Source organism: Motacilla alba, chromosome 2 (genome assembly GCF_015832195.1).
Source record: "Motacilla alba alba isolate MOTALB_02 chromosome 2, Motacilla_alba_V1.0_pri, whole genome shotgun sequence".
Lineage (NCBI taxonomy): Eukaryota > Metazoa > Chordata > Aves > Passeriformes > Motacillidae > Motacilla > Motacilla alba.
The window spans coordinates 24,715,579-24,736,406 of NC_052017.1; the positions used below are offsets into that span (position 1 = coordinate 24,715,579).

The 20,828-nt window shown below is 38.1% G+C and overlaps 1 protein-coding gene across 3 annotated transcripts in view; it reads right to left on the bottom strand.

The window, feature by feature from the left end:
* The window catches only part of SLC25A13 (solute carrier family 25 member 13), a 99,081-nt gene that overhangs the window by 75,085 nt on the left and 3,168 nt on the right, over nt 1-20,828 (bottom strand). For 2 of the 3 annotated variants that reach the window (XM_038127773.1, XM_038127772.1), the window contains one exon: nt 205-258. In XM_038127773.1, the coding sequence (XP_037983701.1) occupies nt 205-258 (54 nt within the window). Of the gene's footprint in view, nt 1-204; nt 259-17,902; nt 17,918-20,828 lie in introns of all 3 variants that reach the window. The other variant, XM_038127771.1, reaches the window with a different exon arrangement.

Genomic DNA, 20,828 nt, shown 5'->3' on the forward strand with positions numbered 1-20,828 from the left:
CAATACAATAATCACTCAGGAATATATCTGACTTCTTGGTGAGCATTGTTCAATTCTGATTATGGTATTTAAGTCTAACATGGTAATAATACGGTGAATGATTAATGGTTGGGAAAAAACTATCAAGAGTTGTATGCTGCAATAATGGAGCAAAAGATATGAAAAATTTAAGCAGAGAGAGTAAAATATTTACTTTACACATACCTTCAAAAATATTGCTTTCAACTCAGCTGGATCAGCTCTTTTGGTTAGAGCCACCTGCAAGTAAATACAATTATATTAATATGCATAGCTTACACAAAAGGTGTCAAAGTGTCATTTAAAAACAAGAACACAAACAACACAATGAGTGATGAAAATAAATGTTCACCTTAGATAAATTAGGCACAGCTTTAGTTGGCCACACTCATTTTATCCATTTCACACTTACATAAGGTTTTTCAATATTTTTGTTCTGTTTTCATTATACAGTCCTGCAACTCTTAAACAAGCACACGTTAACAAGTCATAAAGACATTCAAGAATCACATCCCTGTAGCATACCTCTCTGCTGGGATTCAGTATTATACTATCTTTACCACAGATTTTTACACTTCTAGCACATTTCATCTATCTATAAGTGATAAATGGCAAGAATGAAATACTCAGACTCACAAACTTGTTCAAGAAAGCAGCTCCATAAAAGCTGAATTTCAGTGTAACTATTTGGTTTATTACACTATTATAAACTTACAGTGTAGATCTTTTTAATGAGATTAATTCGGAAAGCAGTATCTAGAGTATCTAAATTTTTTTCTGCAGATCAAATTAGCAAGTTCAAACTAAAATCTAAGTTATATTTATTACCACAAGCCCATATTAGATTTTTTTTTTCAAAACACTGAATAAAAAATAGTCAACCCACTAAGGAGTAAGTCCATCAGTATTATCCTGGTTGATATACCATACAATAATTTTGCTGCTTTTGGCAGTAAGTGGATGTGTCCCCTCAGTCTGTGCCTACTATAGTTTCCCTTTCCTTCTTCAAGATACCTTGATAAAATCTTGCTTGCTAACATAATAACACTCATCTGAGAAGTCAATTCAGAACATCCATCTATTCCAAATTAGAAAAGCAAATACTTTGCAAGCAAACACAGATTTTCAAAAAAAAAATTGTAATGGGGAATAAACAGCCAAAAGACAAGACACACAATCTTACCCTCACTTAAGAATTAAACATCAGAAATGTTATCAATAAAACACTACTTTACTTTCCTAACTCTTTATAGCAATGGTAGACTGTAAAGGCAAGACTCCAAGTACATTTCTAGAAGCATACTGGCCTACTGCAGAAAATAGAAGGAGTCTGTGTAAGTCTGTACAACAGCATTATATACTCACACATACACTTAATGATGAATCTTCAGTAAGTTTGTCCTCACCCTAGATGGTTCATTTAAAAACTAAAAATCACAACAGAAAACCCCACAAAAACATGCAAAAAACCCCCAAAAACCAAACCAAAACCCAGAGTATTTTAAGAAAAGTATGTGATTATGGTTTCTTATAAAATTCTATACATTTTTTAAAAGGGAAAAACCACACCTATGCTCAACTGACAAAGTCCATAGCTGGAGTCCCAATCCTGTGTCTACACAGAAATCTGTGTGAAAGCATCGCAAAAAATCAAAGTGGAATTGTGAAGCTAAGAACATGAAAATGTGTGTCCTAAATATAATCACTGCGAGCAGAGATTTAATTTAACCTGCTTGTAAAAATTTTATAGTCTAGAGCAATTGAGAACTCTGTGGAAAGAAAAAAAAAAAGCAGTATTTCTATGCTGCTTCAATCCAGAACCTTGCCACTATACAAGCAGAGGAAAGACACTTCAAACACCTTCAGCCAGTAAATATAAATCAGTATCATATTTTATCTGTTTTAAAGTTAAAATTTTATACTATTAGAGAAAGCTAAGCCTAAAGAAACCAAGGGAGGAAAAAAATGAAAAGATACCTGAACTTACACTATTTTCCTTTAATTTCACTGATATTAACAATTCTGAGAAACTTGGGAGATGTCCTCACAGGCTAGCTACCATTTTTCAGCCCCCTTTTGATTACAGAGGAATTTGAGTGGTGTTTTTTACTCTCAATACTGAAAGACAGGTTGAAGTTGGTTAGGTCAGTGAATGCACAGAAGAACTGCAGACTGGGAGCCCAAGCGGTGGCTGCGTACCACAGCTTTCTTCCATTTCCTACAGTCTACTTCCTCATTCTTCCATTCCCCAGCAAACAGGAGAGGAAAGGCATGGTTAACACCGTGTTCTTTGGTGCATCCATGTCACAACTATCAATGTGCTTTCTGAAAGGAATGTCTGATCCCAATTGAAGAAAAGAGCCTCTATTACATTACATGAGAACTTCAGGAAGACGGATGCTAATGCAGCCATACCAGTGGCTAAGAGAAATATTTAATTCAGCTTTTCATCCATACCCAGCTATAGGCAAGGCTGAAGCTGCACACACAGCCATAAAAACTGATCCTGATGACAGGTGTTACTAGAAGATTCCCACTCTAGAAAAAGTCAAAATATTACTTTCCATACCATTCTGTAAATTGTTATGTCAACAGCTGAAAGGCTAAGTAACCTGATGCCAACCAGACTGCAAGCTGACAGGTAGCATGCTTGATGAAAAGTTGACCCACAGACGAAAGCTGCTTCTCCATCAGTCAGCTCAGCTGATATTTACCGACTCACATAACTGGGTTCAGGTGATGTGTTTTGTTACTGGAAAGACTTCTCCATTTTACTTCCATCTTTTCTCCATAAAAATAAAATCCGCTATGAGCTGGCAGGCCTAAGCCCTCTCTAGAGGCATGAGAAGGCATTTGATAAAGGAGATCTGAGTGAAATAATGTTGCTATTGTTCTTTACAAGAAATACTATGTAACAAACACACTTAAAACAGCAACTTCTATTAAGCAAGGTTCAGTGAAGAACGCCCTCCAACAAACAACATTTGTTATGAAAAAACCCAGGAAACAACAGAGTACCTCGACTGAAGTGCAAGACTATAATCAAGTTAGAACACTCTACAGGGAAGATTGGGATAATGTATAGAAAATATCAGCAGGGATTTTCATTCCTAAGGCAGACACCTGAAAGTCTTTAGCAACATACTGTGCATACATGTGTGTTACAATATATATGAAGAATGAAACAGGCAGTGTAAGAACTGCACTTAAAAATGCTGAGTCCCTCCCATCATCAAAAACACTCAACAAAGGGTGCACAGAGAAAAGGAAAGCACTGCGAGAGACAGTAACACAGACTGATTTGCATGCTGGAGCTCATCATATCTTTAGACTCCCTTGCACCTTGACCATAATTTCAGCCCATTTTCTCCAGCAGACCTCTTTTCTCCTTATTGACTTATGCTCAATTTAGCGAGACATGCATTTTCAGTCTCACTTCTATACTCAAAATTAAATGCAGAGTCTTTCCATAAAAATAGAACTGTACAACACAAGAAAACAGAATCCACTGAGAGTCAAAGATTATATAACATTTCCAACCAATTCTACTAATATATTTGTCATACACAAGGTAGAAGAAACAGGTTGTGGAAGATTGCATGGTATCAAAAGACACAAAAAGACTAACAACATAGTGCACTCCATCCAGTAAAGAACAACAACATGGGTGGGCAAGAAAGAAAAAAGGGCAGTAGGAAAATCATAATTAATGTCAATATAACATTGATCTAATGGCAAAAATATAGTATCTGATCTTCTCACTTTTACACCAAAGATTATTTTGGTAGCCACAGCCTGAATAGAGTAGAAAAATGATTATGATCCAGGAATACTTGGAAATTGCTACAATATTCCAGAAACTTTATTTCAACAACAGCAAGGCCTAACCCAAGATAAAGAGATAATGTTCTTTCTTTTGGTTTAGTCTGAATACAATTCAGATGTGAAAGAAAAACAGAGGTAAGGTTGCCCCCCCACACCTCAGTATCTTTAAAACATCCTGACACCAAGCAGTTAAGATGCTGGACAGCTGCCCTTCTCCAAGAAGAGAGGCAGAGCTGTGGCAGAGCTGGCAGTGGTGAGCTCAGTCTGTTCAGTTCTAGAGAACACCATCTACAGACACATACAGAGAAAAGATGTTTGATGAAAGGCTCAACAAGTGATCAGATGCTCTTGTAACTTGTGTTGAAATTAGGATTATTTTTCAGAAGTTCATCCATTCTTAAACACAACTAAAGAATGCAATGTATTTTATACCACTACAAGACCTCAAATTAAAATTGAAACCTTATGTCTTGTAGGGGTATTCTTTTATTTCATCACAAGTTATTGAGTCCACCTGTAAGACTCAAACACATGTGGCCCAGTTTATGTAAGAGGTCAGATTAGATCATCGTAATGTTTCCTTCTGGCTAAAAGTATACATATACACTTCAAATGTACAACTCCAAAGGAGATCAAACTGGGGTTTGACCTTACATTCTTGTTTAAATGAGTGACTGGAATATCAGAAACCAGTTAAAGCACAGTTACTGGCCAAGTCTGAATTCAGACCAGAAACCCATTAATACTGTTTAAGAATTATGCTAAGACAACATTTCAGTTTTTATTTTAATACAACTAACCTGATCATGTAGATGAGAATCATCTTTCTTCCCTATTTAGACTAGTACTAGCACAAACATATATAATCATTCTCCTAACCTAGCAACTCTCCTTAGTCACTTAGTGTCATCATACCCATATCCTAAGTTACAAGTGTTCTGCATCAGCATCTGTGCAGGGCACTGCCTCTTGTTTCAGCTGCCTCAATAAGCATTTTCTGTTAGTCCAACATGCATATTGTCACCTCAGCAAAAGAACTGCCATACCTTCTACAGTAAAAGAACTTCGACTGTGATCTCCAGTGGTAAGTGAAGTACGCAGAATTTGACATTACAAGGAAGATTTCAAGCAGGACATGCACCAGCTCACCAAGCAGAGAATCAGACAACTGCAAGGAGAGCTGGCACTGAACACAGATCAAAAACCTTCTCAACAGACCTCCTTAACAGCAAACCGAGTATTTCTCCTAGGAAAAAACAGTTCAGATAGCATTTGGCCTATCTGTCCAAAGGCTTAGGGTAAGAAGAACTGCAAGAGAAGTTGATAACTACCAACCAGGTAGGTACATCCAGCCTGACCAGTCTGAGCACAATCAACCTTGAGACAAAAACCTTTCTTTTCTAAAAACACTTCTGATCCTCACAGTCAAACATTTCAACTACACTTCGCAAAACTCTAACCCTACACTAAGCAGCTGTTACTGCATTCTTTTGTCTAATAACACCCAGCGAAACTAAGATAAATGAATGCTATTGACAATAATCAACAATCTTCTGTAGGATCTTTTCATATCCAACAAACTGGTTGAGCATGAAGAGATGCAGAATAAGCACTATTGAAACTAGACAGTTGTGCTGAGTCTACCCCACACACTGGTGAATCAAAACTAATTTGTTAACTAACAAAGACAGCATATCTCAAGCAAAACTATTCTCATCCATCTTCACTTCATCATAATTATAAATCTCTGGGCAATTCCCAGTCTTCTGCACCCTGGGAGGTGGAAGCTTCACTTCTCCCAAGTGCCTTAAAGCTAACAAACCTACTTTATTGTGTAATTACCTTCTAGCTTTGATCCTACTTTTAAAGTCCCAGAGCAAATGCAGATGGCTTGTTCATAAGATGGTTCTCACACAAGGAGACTCCCAAGGAACCATAGTATTTTTGCGCACAAACTCATCAGGGACCAACACATAGTTACCAATTATATACATGCAGGAAAATCCTTGTCCAGTTTGTCCAATGCTTCCAAGTAGATACAGAAACCAAGGTGGGAGTAGTATATATCTTAAAAAAAACTGCTACAAGAATTTCCAAGATTAGCTAATCAATGCTATGTAAAAATACTTTAGAGAGTGTACTTCTACAATTTTTGCACTTAAAGATCTAGAAAACAGAAGGACAGTAAAACTACCCCAATACAAAGGTAAAAATAGCTAGGCATCGCCATTTCTTAGTGAAATCATTTAACTAAAGGAAAAAGCACTATACTGTGGCCAACACAAACCACTCCAAACTTTAAGCACTTATCAGAAAATGGAGTTAGGAACAAACTGGACTATTTGTAGTCAGCCTCCAGACTAGGACAAGGATATAACAGCTATCATTCCTGCAACAAAAATTGATGCACTACACCACAGTAAGAAACTGAACCTGAAAACCTAAACTTTGTTAAAAACAGAAACTTCTTTCTCTTTTCATGTTACTATCAGAAAAAGCCCAGTTCTCCCATCACTCTATCTGTCCATCATAAAGAGCTACCATACTGTGACTGTAACTTCTCCCTCAAAGTAATATTCCCTATTGTCTCATAGCTCTTCTACAACACATTTTTACTCAGGACAGTGATCCAAAGATACAAATGAGCCACATTGTGATGGCCATTATGCAACGTTAACATATTCCTGTGTATCTCAGCAAACCAGAGCTCACCACTCACTTGAAGAATGTAATCATTCTACATAAGATATATTAGGGGTCTTTCAATAAAAAAGTTTATTTTCAAAGGAGCTGTTGAGAATGGTCAAGGGACATTTTTTATCCAGTCATGGGTATTTTTCAAAAATACTCACTCCCACTCATCATAGGTGGATGAGATGATAGATGTTAATGCTGCTACTTTGCTTCCTTACACCTTTCAGAAACAGAGTCATAGCTAAGAATTATGAACCTGATAAAACATTTGGCGGCTACCTCAGCCCAGATTATAGATTATTTCCCTTTTGATTCTCCCAGGACACTTTTTGTTACAACAATAAATGCTAATGTACAACCAGTGTGCTGACCATAAGCTCAAGACATCAACTGCTTCATGTTCATCTTTCAAAAGCAGTCATCCCAGTTCCAGCAATTCGTCTTCTAGAGGCTTACATCTAGCAGAAAAACATTCATCTCACCCAAAGAAGCAAAGGATAGGACAATTCTCCAGTGCAAGATTGAAAGCAGTTTCTGAAGAAAGCAGACAGTGAAGATACTGAATGACACTGTCATCATTCAAAAATTGTAAGAGAGGACTGGCAGACTATTAGGACAGCATGAATCTTACCTGGCATTCAATGTTACTAACATAAAATATGTATTTTAACCAGGATGAAGCAATGGGTAGGTGACAAGACAAAAGACCATTTAACACCATGGTTCTCAGGAGGTGGCACTCTCAGGAAGCATGATCTCACAGCTGTGCAGGGCAACAGTGAGCTCTGAGAGACCCATCTCTGAATGCAATATACAAGTTAGTAACAAGCCTCTCCAAGGTACCCACCCTTGAGCTCATGGTGCTCAAGGTTCCCAACAGTTCACAGCTTAATGGAGACAATCACTCCTGGTTTCACCTGGCTTCAAGCTTCAGACCCCAACCACCACCGCAACACTCACTTTCCCCTGCCATAGCACAGAGCAGCTATAACAGCCTAAAGAGGTTCTTACACCAAGAAAAGTCACAATCCAAAGATTCAAAACAATGGTATGATGCTGCACTCCCAGGGAACTTTGCTTCAGAGTCCTCAATTGCACCTGACATCATACAGTACACACAGACCTAAAAAGAGGCATTCCATGCTTTATCTGACACCTTCATGAATTACAGAACCAACAATGGCAAGGACACCCTGAGCAATGTTTAAGAAGGTTTCTGCGTAATTTTCTCTCCCAGATGTCAAAACAAGATCCCAGTGAGTGAGCAAGATTGTTTGCAGCAATAAACAAAAACCTGCTGCCTTTTGAAGAAAGTAGACCTGGAGCCCATACCCATACAGGGGTATGATAACCAGAATGACCTGTTCTTAAATAACTACTAATTACAAAATAATAATAACAAAATAATAATAATAATTTTAAAATTGTATAATTTAGTTATGTGCAATCAGTCTCCATAAACTTGTGGAAAGTTTATAGGCAGCAACTTTAGTTGTTGCTAGAGTAATCTGTAATTTGTAACTCCATGCTTGTGAATGAGCAAGTAAAGAAATGTGCTGGACAAAAGTTCCTATATATTACATGTCTTGACCAAAATTTGGTATTATTTATTATATATATATATTATAACAGGAATTATGTAGGAATAACTGACAGGTAAATTTGTTTTGTTTCAGTGTTGTGTTTTCTTCCTTGAAGACAGAAGTTCACTTTTCAAGATCCTGTTTATAATCAGTTCCATCTATTCAGCTCTATTCAAAATGCTACACCTCAGCAGCTCAGATAATTGGTAAGGGTGTGGGAGTGGACATGAATCCTTATGCCTGTATGGATCCAATGTACAATCTTAAAAAGAACAAATGACACATGCACAAGGGAAACAACATCACACACATCAAGTAAAGTTATTAGAAGGCTATAAATGGTGAGACTCAAAGAAAAGCTGAAGTCCTGTGGTCAGGAACCCTTCCCCATAGCTAACGAAAATAACAGGAGTATTCCAGAACATACTTGAGCAAAAGCTTTTCCTACTTGAAACATAGAAAGTATGTTATTTATTTTACTTTTTTCTATCCCTACAGCACTCAACACAGTGGCACACTGGGTCATGGGAAGCATGGCCATGGTCTGCGAAAGTCGACTCACAGTAACTATCCACCTTGGCCACATAAGCATGTTAATAAGTCTCTGATTCTGGAAAATCCGGACTTTCACATTAACAAAGTATCTCTCTCCCTTAAAGATTTTTACCTGTCATCTCAAAATACATATGCCAAAATACATGTTTGCAAACACACTCTCTTTTGCCTGTAAACAAGGGTATCACTGTTTGTTCAACTAGCACCATATGGGTTTTCGTTTAAACTTATTACATAATCTCCCTGAAGACAGGGAGTACAAAGTAAAGGCAGTTTAACATTTTATTTCACAATTCTTACCTTCAATATTAACAACAAACAACTGCTTGATGTTTAAATATTAGCAGATTACACAGCTGCCACAGGGCACTCTGGTTGTGTGACCTTCATTCTTGCTAAAGATCTGAACCAAAAAGTGAAGATATCAAAGAGGGTACTTGGAAATAATTTACAGTTTCATGTTGGAATTTAAAATAGACTGTGAAGACCTATATTTTTTATGCAACGCTGTCACTGTAATCCTAGGGGTTTATCTGCCACTGACTTGCTGCACCTTAGTCAAAATTGTTAGAGTTCACAATAACTTCCCATAATTCACCTAAGTTTTAAGATACCTCACAACAATAATTAAAATCTTCTCATCTCCTTAAGAAACTGTAGAAACATTTTTAGCATTTTAATTACAAACTATTCTGATTTTAGCTAGAATGATTTTGGCTTCTCATTGGTGGATATATTTTATCATAGATATTTGCATAAAGCAATAACTGTTTCCTTAAAACATTAAATTTACTTCTGCAGCATTGCCTTCTGAATGTTTTTGTGAGATCACTTGGTTGCAGTGGAAATAATGATGATGATGTCAAACGGAACATTTTGACTTAAAGATGGGAATTTAAAGGTAAAATCCCTAAAATTACTTTCAGGAAAGCATTTTTAGAGGGGAAAACAATATCGAACCATTTTTTTTCCAAGAAATGGACTTCCTTTTGCTTTGAGGGTATTGCAGTCAAACTAAACTCTAAAAACACCAGATTAACAAATACAGAGCAGTGTTTTAGACACTATAGAAGATCTAGCACTTTTCTCTTAATGTCTCAGTAACCAGGAGCTCTTCCATTTCATTCCTTGGACACTTGGGTTGATGTCAGCACCTGACATCACCAAATGAATTCAGAACAGCATGTCTGCTATCCCATAGTATCCTATTTTTTAGCCCAAACTGTCAAAACTGGAGCAGAATTCCAAAAAAAAACCCTTTCTGACCAATTGATCCAGCACTTTGAAACACAAAAAAATTAATGCTTTGCCTCCAAAAAAACCCAAAATGCTGGGTGATCAATCAGAGATTACACCTCACAGGTTTCATAACCTGCAGTACCCCAGAAAATCTGCAGCGAACAGAAAAGCCAGGAGATCTCACACTAGTTTTCATTATATACACCTTTGTTTGATCAAATTGTGGGTCATACACAACACAAAGCCCCAGGTTTTCAAAGCTACAAAAGAATTGCAGGCACACATTCTGTATAAAACTTCCTAAAAACACAGGAGGAAAACAAGTGTATTTGACAGTCTTTCTGTGCATATTTTGCTAAGATACTTCCATCATTTTCATGAGTTCAGTGGTCTTTTTACTTCCTTTGCTCACCACACATCCACAGGAAAAGGGGGAAAATCTGATTTATTATCAACTTGTCAAAGGCACACAGAATAAGGAACTATTAAGTGCTATTTCAACAATACAGGATTTGAATGCTTGCACACTTAAGAATGAAGTATTCTGGTCTAGGCTATTCTCATATCTGAGATACTGAATCTATAGGTTACATGTAATGGAAAACCAAAAGCAAATTGCAAGAGTTTTACAATCATTAAGAGTTTTACACGACTGTTTTCTTTATGGAGACAAAAGAGGCTCAAAACTCCTGTACAATAATCTTCACAATGCAGAAAAGACTGAACCTGCTGCTTCACACCAGTTAGTCTTGACAGAAAAGATTCAGACCAAGTGACTGATCTAGATCTGTGAACAGAGTAAAAGCAGTTGTATAAAGTTTGTTGTTGCCATGTTATTTCTTCCTTTTGAACAGCATCAACATGGGACTAATTCATGATCTTTAGAAAGTAGTTTCCAGTTAGACTGACACACAATGGCAGGCAGTCTTAGACAGGTGAAGTGACAGGAAGGAGGAAGGCTGACTTGATGTCAGTGACAAAAACTATTTTAATGGAAATGTGAAATTATTCAAAAATTTCTTCTCCCAAACACGTGAAGATTTCTCTAGTCAGATTCAGAGTGCACAATGGGCTGAGAGAAGGAATCAGGCAGACACAGTATTTTTACATACCGTGTTTTTCTAATGGCTTTTCACACCCAGTGCCTCACTTAAAGGTTTCTTCTGTCAAAGATCTGTTAAATCAGCGATGTTTCATCAAATAGTAGTTGTCAAACATGATAAAGAACTACAATAATAAAATATGTGACCAAGAGGTTTTAGCAGACAAGGATTCAGGGATAACTGGAAAGAGGTTGTATTTCCAAGGCAGAGAAAAATGACAACAGTAATGAAGTCTGATGTTTGTATTCAGTAGAACTAATTTTCAGACCTCTTCTATCCTAAAATAAGACCTATACATCAGGTCATGCAATGGACAGATATGACAGGAAAGTCACATAACAAAGGACAGATGATAACACATGACTGCTATTGCAGGACATATCTTTCAATTAAGTCTTTTAAGTAGGGAGATTCCTGCCCTGCTACTGATACGAGGCAACATCCCAGTCTCTCTCCCACACCAAGAGGCCACACCAGACCCCAGACTTGCCTAAGCAGATGTAGAGAGCACCTGATGTAAAAGAACTGAAAAAAAAAGCAAGCAAAGCCACACCATAAACACACACTACCAAGAGGCATCAAGACAGGTTTTATTTCTCAGTATGGGAAACCACGTCTACACATTTGAACACAGACCTTCAAACCAGAGTTGCACATGCAGACATAGAATCTTTGTGTCATGATGACGGCCTTTCATGTTTTGGAGATGTTACCTGCATTTTGATTAACACCCATCAACCTTTGACGAAAGACGTAGTCAGATGCCGCTCAAGCTACTTCAACACTGAATAATTTGCTCTAATTTATTTCTTTAAAACTACTCTAATTTACTGCTTTACTTTGATGAAGTGGGCACTTCTGATAACTTCCCAGAATTATATATCCATTGGCTGAAGCAAAAACCCAAAACCCTCCCAGAACGATGACTCTTCTGGCTAGAGAGTTCAGGGAAGTTGGGATAAGAAACAGCAACTAAAATATAAAGACAATTAGAATTTCTTCCTCCTACTAGCTGGATGATTGGCATTTGGTTTAGGATCATCCTTGTGAAAGCCTCCTCCCCTGTTGACTGAGTGCATTTTTAAGTAGTGGGCAAACATCATCAGGAAAGAAAAATGTGTGCCCTTCCATATTCTGAAATCTACAGACATTTTTTCCAGTACACCATGTCAGAATGAAAAACAAAGCACAGTGAGTGCTAGTTAATTTTTCCTCTTCATCTCCTTGCAAAGCCAGCTCTAAAAAAAGACTCCAACCTGCCACAGAACCTTCTTTGAACCTTCCATTTCCTATAAAGTTTAAACTTATTTTCTCAGATAGAAATGAAGCTTGGCTCCAGGAAAAAACATTTTTAAACCCTTGGTGAATAAAGATCAGGTAGTATTCACCTAGAGAAACTGAAAAATGTGAAAAGGTAACTACAAAACAGTGCATGGAGCTGGAAAAATCTCTGGTAAATGGCATTTTACATAACAATCTGAATTCCAGTAAATCAAATTTCAATTACAAAGGAAGTATCAACAAGATCACTGTCACAAACAGGAAATAATAAACTCTACTGGGGGAACAACAAGTGAAATTCAACCATATCAGATCTCTATTCTCATCCTTTTCTTAAAATTTTCAGTCAAAGAAATTTGTTCAGCTATATAGGAAATACTCAGACTTTGATTCCCCACACTTCCCTACCTGTGCAGTTCCACAACTGCTCAGGAATGCTATATTTTAGACTTGCTCAACAACTGTTTAGCTCAAAAGCCATGGTTTTGATACTTCAGAATACTAATTACACAAAAACATCTGAATCACAGAATCACAGAATATGCTGAGTTTGAAGGGACCCACAAGGATCATCAAGTCCAATCCCTGTCCTTGCACAGGACCTTCCCCAGGATGATTGGACAATGCCCTCCCCACCATGAGCCCGAGGGCATTGTCCAAACACTTCTTGAACTCTGTCAGGCCTGGTGCTGTGACACTTCCCTCGGAAGCCTGTTCCAGTGCCCAACCACTCTGTGGGTAAAAGAACCTTTTCCTAATATTCAACCCAGACCTCCCCTGACACAGCTTCAGGTTCTTCCCTTGGGTTCTGTCACTGGTCACCAGAGTAAAGAGATCAGTGTCTGCCCCTCCTCTTCTCCTCATAAGGTGATGAGGTCTCCCCTCAGTCTCCTCTTCTGTAGGAGGAGGGAAAACAAACTCTGTTTCTATGTATTTATAGGTTGGCTAATAACTATGGTCATCTAGCTACACAACATCTTCTGTATTCTAGCTTTGAAATTAAGTTTACTCTTTCAATCCTTCAATTACCTTAATCATCAAGGCCATAACAATCATAGTTATAAAAAGCACATGTATTACTCTTCTGATAGGTCCCAATAATTGCAAAAATAACCTTTAAAAGCCCTGAAATTTTTAAACTGATGGATTTTTTTTAAAAAAACAGACATTAAGAGTTACAGTGTACATTATCTTCACATGGAATTGATTCGCAGTGGGACCTGAAGACTGGAAAATAATTTAAAGACTTCACCCTTTAAGTGTAATGCTAATACCCTTCAAGTAAAATCATTCTTTGATATTTCTGTTTTGAAAAGAAGATACAATCAAGTTCCAGCTATATTATTCGTGGCTAATCTCAATATAATCTAACAACAGTTCTACAGACAACTACAACTCTAGGACTATTATTGCCAGCTCAACAAAACTTGGACCTTAGCAGGTGAATTTAATTCTGTATTCTGGCAGCTTCTATCAGGCAATATATGTTGGTCAAAAAGCATTTAATGAGCTCTAAAATGCTCAGTTTCTAAAGGATTCTTCTTCAAATTACAACATAACATTAACTATTTGCCTCCCAATCAGTCTGTTTTGCTGCCAGACAATCCTGTCCTAGATATCCAAAAGAGGTGCTGGAGTACATTCATTATTAGCTTTCTGCTAAGCACTGCACCTGACAAAAAGGTAATCTTACAGGTCTGAATAAATATTCCACTGTGTTTCTCTCCACATTACATCAAATTTAATTAACCAGTCGTATGCAATAAGATGCGGTGTTAACATCCTTTTCCATCATTTGCACCTGGTTTTCATCAAAGAGAACTAGTAATAATGCAAACTGCACTACTAGGGCTGGGAAGGGTTCACCTGTCATAAGAACAGTTTGTGGAGCAAGAACTAACAGTCTCAAGAGAGGTTACCTGTTCTATTCATTGCAATCACAGTCACCTAAAATATTAACAGTATGAATGCCAAAAATGTGAAAAGACAGAGATGTGCAGAGTAAAGAAAATTTGTCACTTAGGAATGGAAACACTAAAACAATCACCAGTTGTGGTAGTACTATTTATTACAATAAACTTAGATTGCCTAAGTTTTCCAAATATGATGTCTGAGTTAAAAAAAAAAAAAATCTAACCAAAACAAACAAACAAACAAAAATAACATAACAGCAAAAAAACCAACACAAATACAAATCCCAGAAAAGGTCTCGGGTGTCTGTTCTCAGCACCCTGCATCCAGCTCTGGTCCAGAGCCTTTGAGATCAGGCCTTCTACTGAAGGGATAAACTAGTATTATTGATGCTAACATGGACTCGCTGGTAGGGAGCAAGACCAAGGGCATGTGAAGGTCATAAGTCATAAAGGCAACAGTAACCTTAACCACAAATGCATGAAACCTCTCTGTAGCTTTGTTTTTCATTTTGATCTTTATACATTTTAATATGGATAATTCATAAAATGACAGAGTGCTTAACAATTCACATCTGTATCACTCAAAAACTACCAATCAAAGGAAAATAAAACACAGATTATCACACGGCTCTCAAAGTTCCTTCATTTTCAGCATCTGTCATCAAAGTCATCCTCCTTTAATTTCCCAAATTTCTGGAGAGTTAGGATTTCATTTCTCAAGAGTTAGAATTTCACCAGCTGCCTGACTCCTACAGACTAAGGCTGCAGTCATCTTCTGTGTGTTGTGTGAGCTAAAGCTGATCGGCACTGTTAGAAAAACATGTAGGGAGCAGCTAGGCTAATCAAGGCAAAACCAACCACAAACTTGCCTAAAGCAAGTGGCAGTTCTCCTTCTACAGCACAGTCAAGTCACTTTTGAATACATAAATAAGCCAATCAGAGACACATCTTTTTTTTTTTTAAAAAAAGCAACACAATAGTAGAAACCATTTGCAAGGGAAGTCTGATTTTTAACTTCTGCTTACTCAGAAACCTTTTAAAAACATTCCTATCCATCCAGGTATTAGGCTAAACAGAGAAAATAGGACAAAATACTCTAAAAGACTATAAATATTTAAAAGAAAAATCATGACAAAGCTTTCTTGGTGTTTCAGTTCCATTTTTTACATTCTTTCTTTCAATTTAAATTTTTGCCTACTGGCACGTAAATAACTTGTTGGTAATTAGTTGACCAATTAGTTCTATGACAATCTTACAATTTTGCCTATCCAATATTACAGTTACATCTGCATGGCTACCTTCTTGCAGCACACCTCCTACCTTCAGGGAAAAATCCCTACAACCTCTATGGCTATCCCAGCATGAACTACAGCTGACAACAGACAAACCACTTACCAAAAGTAAAAAACCCTGCCCTTCTTATTTCTCTGACAAGTAGTAGAAAATATAAAAGTACCTATAAATGCACAGCAGTAAATATTCCTATAGCAGTCACACTAAACAACTCTTCGCAGGTTTCCAGCTTAAGGTATGTCTGTGCTCAGTGCCATCCACATAACTCTTTAAACTGCTTTGCTGCGAACTGTACTAGGGAACTGATCTGATCTGATGCAAACTAAACCAATTTATATGCACTAAAAAAAGAAAAAAAAAATTGTGTCACTTTTTTCCCAGTCAGTTATCCACTCCAATTCACTCCTGCACCATTACTCTACTCTAGGATTGCCACTGAATCGTTATTTAGTGAAATCACAACTTCATGGCTACTGCCAGCTTTTAAAAACTGCAGTGACCTGGCAGTTCAGGAAACAAACAGGTACCTCTCCACACCAACCCAGCCAACAGAAGCAAGTTCAGCCCTGGCATCAGAGCAAAGAAGAATCAGCCCAGCACCAGGAAGGCAAAGAACCAGTCCTAGAGACCTAGTCTAGCCTAGCCTTGGCTTTCAAAGAAGAACCAGTAAGATCCTAAAGATATGGAGTAGTGATGATATTAAGATTTTAGAAGTATTTTTAAAAGGTCTGCCTGTGTGGGCACAAGTCTGCCCATCTCAGCACGCTCTCCACAAATAAAACGTGTTTGTGTATTTGCAAACTCCACTTTGCTCAGCCTCAGAGGTTCTGATCCATTAGCACACTTCACTGTCTCTAGTCACAGCATGATGCAAAAACCATTCCATTTGTACAAGCAAAAAGTCACATGCAATTTAAGGTTTTAGGATTCCAGAAGTTTCACCAAGGTGCACATCCAGAACTGCCGCAGCCCTGATTTGAGCATGTACAGACATTTCAGACACACTGAGCAGACGCCCAGCAACCATACATGCAACATGTCTAACGCACATTGGCAGTGAGCACCAGGCAGCAACCCTCTGAAGCTGTGGCAGCGGGAGGCATCCTTCATGCAAAATCCATCAACACTGCTGGCAACAAAGAATCCAGATCTTCCCCCCTCTCAGAGGGGTACCATAATGGCTAGAAACTGAATCAGGTTCAGGCCCACACCTCTTGCCCCCAGTCCTTGTGTTGCATGGTACAACACAGTGCAATGGCCCTGCCTGAAACAGAGGTGCAAACCTTGCTCTTCAAAGATCCTTCAGGGACTTTCCTTTTCTTCATCGCTATTCTTTCATATCTCATTGCCTGCCTTAGATGCTCCCTAATGAGCACACTGGTTGTTTTGGTACCGATTCCTGACAGCTCTGGTAGGTTTCTTAATTCCAAAGTCAAGTGGGTAAAAAAGTTAGGCATGGAGATGTCAGTCTAAAGAACAGAAAAAAACCCCATCTTTTTCTAAACTGGTTTTCATATGGCCAGAGTGTAAGGCAGATCTCCAAGGAGACTTGAAGAGTGACCATATGGGTCAGCACAAAAACAATTCTGGCAGGCTGCCTAGGCATGCAAGACATCATAAATATATAAATCCAGCAGCTGATGTTTAGGGATCTATCATGTATCCAACAAGAGAAATGTGATTAGTCCTGCGACAAGCCATATATCTTCTGTTTCTTCTCTAAAAGTACGTAGTTTGATGTACATGCAGTCACTTTGCCACTCTCTCTCTCAAATATTTCTTTTTTCCCTCTTCAGAGGAAAAGAAAACTGCCAACAACCCATTCCTTGTGAGCAATTTCATCCTTTAACACACTGGATTTTGTTCAGGTCAAGTAACATTTCTGGTAAAGAATATAATTGCAATTGCCTGTTTCTAAGATCTTGTAAATAGCATGACATTATTTTAAAAACTGCATTTACAGTGTTCCTTTAAGTGTTTTAACACAGCTTCAGCTGAAATTGCTTTATTCCAAAGCAATTGAATATAGAGTATTTTTATAAGGACCTCTTTGTCTCTCTGTAAATGACTGAGATACAGATACTTTCCAGAAAGAGAATGCATCAGAAAACATGCAACCTTACATTTTACTAGCCATAGTTATCTAGCACCATAAAACATCTGTTCCTGAAGATTATGTTGTAGCTAAAGCAAAACAGCATGATTAGCAGAGTAACGTAGTGCCTAGAGGCCTTACGCAAGTTTAGGTTTGGCACCATACAAACACACAGGCTCTATTCAGTATGGTAAAGCCATTCTACAGCCAAAGCAGAGGCAATTCCACAGATCAAAAGCAAAAATTAAGCTAAAATTCAGCAGCACATTCATTCCATCTTCCAGGAAATACAATATCACATACCTCCTTGTCATACTCCTTGGACAACATAGACAAATAAAATAGATATTGGCCTAAACAAGCTGGTCAGAAGACACATTGTTATCATTCAGGGCTGTAAGCTTGTCTACATTACAGCTCCAGGAGGAGTGCCTTTAACATGTGGTTTGAGGCACACTTCGAAGAGCTCCTCTAACCTCCTGCGACACAAAGCTGCATAGAAAGAGCAGATTATTCCCCAGTGTGACAAAATCCAGATAACTTTAAATACTTTTCAGCAGGCATCACAAAAGACAAGGTACACACATAACTGCTGGATCCAGTAGCCCTCTCCTAGGCTGTGCATGAAGCAAAGTCACCCTGCAATTCCTCTTACAGGGATACCATAATGGAAAGGAGCAAGTTCCAAAAACTTGCCAAAACCACTGGCAGTTGCAACATGCGAGGCCATCAGTACCTAGCATATTAAAGACATAAAGCAACCTCTTCCACCACCTCCTCTTGCCCCCGCCTTGCTCTGATAAGGAAAGGTGGGGTCAGAGAGGAAATAGTAGTACAAAGACACAGGTAAACTCAACTGAGACAAAAACCCCACTGTAATGAGGCTTCATTTCAGGGTAACTCAGTGTCCACTGTGGCAGAGAGCTGTATGGAATTTTTCCACAGCAGAATTGCTTCAAGAGTGTCTTTCCTGGGATTATTCTTGCCAGTGGGCCCTGTTGCATGCTGTGAGTCTTGTGAGACTGGGACTCAACCCGTTCTCCTGAAGGTACACATCATAAGCAAAGATCTATGCAGTAAAAGAAACCAAATGAAACCAAACACATGAACTATGACAGGCAGGACAGTGGAGTTAATGACTTGGTTTCTCCTCTGTTTCAGCTGCAGTCATCAGTCATGCTACTCTGTAGCAGAAAAGGAAGTTATCAGCACTCATACAAATTCAATGTCCCTCTATCAAGCAAATTCTGGTCTCTTAAGAAATCAAGATGCAGTAATAAGTCATAAGCAGCATAAATACATGTTTTTTTTCCTGAGGGAAAAGTGGAAAGAAGAGTCTTATGATACATATAAGAATTTACATATTTCTGCACAGATCCAAAATATAACTACATATGAGCAAGCACTGCTGGACCTGTACAGACTAGCAACAGACTTTCCATGTGGATATTACATAGTGCTATCACATCCAAAAAATTACCATGGTACCATTAAGTGCCATAACACTTTTAAATCTATAGTACATAAACTCAGTGGAGCTTCAGGGAAACAGATTGCTCTCTCCTTACTCACCAACCACTTTTCTCTCCACAACTGATCTCACTGAGTGGCTGGAGCCTGTCCACAATGGACTCCTCTCCTTTCATGGACACAGGAGCCCATCATGATGCCAGAATCCCTCACCTCTTCTTTTCTGAGGGCCCAACAAATCCATGTCCAATGCAATGCAATTCTTCTCTTCCATTTTGCTGGAGGAAGGGAAGAATGGCACGATTGAGGGCAAGAAGAGTGAATTTAATCTGTTCCCAGGCACACTCCACGCTACTGCTAGCACAGGAAAATGAGCACGGAAGAAGGAGCTGAACAAAGAGGCAAAATGGAGCTGTATGATGCACAAAGGGACACACTGGGTGTGCATGGCAGCAAAATAATCAAACTGGCATGGTTGTGTCAGCATCTAATAGTTTTGGTATTGTTTGCAATCATGTTTATTTAGAACTACATTGCCATTGTGCCTGCATTTCAATCGCTGCTTACCCAAACCTCACTAATTCACATCATCCAGGGCAGGCACTGGTTCGCTTCGGCAGACAAAAAGGTTTGTAGAGGCAGGGCCAGTGGTATCAATCCCTCACAGAATTCCAGTTAAAACAGCTGAGGTGATGCATCTTGCAGGACTGGGGTGTTCATTATGAGATGTCTGACTGTAGTAACACCAAGACATACAAGGAGCCTGTGCCAGGGGACTAACTATTTTTGGTGTGACAAGGTTTAGGATTTTAAAGGTAGATGTGGCAGTAACCAGAATCAACATTTAACTCCACTGATACAGCTTCCATAATAAACAGTTCCAGAAAAACACAAGAAAAAAGAGAATTTTAAAAAAAGTTAAATACATGAAAATTGCATAACCAATTTTCTTTACCTTGCATTAGAACTATCCCAAATATTGTCACATAAGTCAGCAACAAATCTCTTTTTGTTACATTACTGATGTGGTTCTGACAGTCTTAGAAAGATTTACACATGCACTTAAAATAAAGCATGCAAGCAAGTCCCATCAGGTACTGATGAAAGGTTCATGCCTTCACTTGAACAGTCATTTTACAACTAGCTTTTTTAGCATGCGATGTCTGTGTTCACTTTGTTCATAAGACAAAAGTTACATAAAGTAACTTATACATTCTGAGTAGTACAGGCAACCAGGACGTGCCCAGGATAAAAGTTCACACACGACACACAAAAAAACAATTACATTAGAAACAGAGATATTCCACAGTATTTAAAAATCAACTCCTGTATCACTATTATGCAGGTCATACAATTACAGAAGTTTATTCACATGCTATCCACAGCAGAGATAAAGTTTAATGGTGTTCACGTGCTTCCATGCTAAGCCACTGTTTTTACAGTCTACTAGGCTTTGATTTATCTATCAAAATTATTTGAGTTTGGAATTTTCATTAATGCAATTTTTAACTGTTTTGAATGTAGCTTAGTGGTTATGAAATATAAAGTTTAAAAATATTATATATACTAGCTCCCATTACAAATATCAATTTCTGACCTTAAGTTGAACAAAGTAGCATAGCAGCAAAGGCAAAATCAACTACAGAAAGTCTCGTTGAGACATACCTTAGGGCCTCCCACTGATAATATGTTTATATTTTACCAAGCAGTAGAACTTTAAAAAGACAGCAAGTCACACTTTGCACATGCATGAGACAAC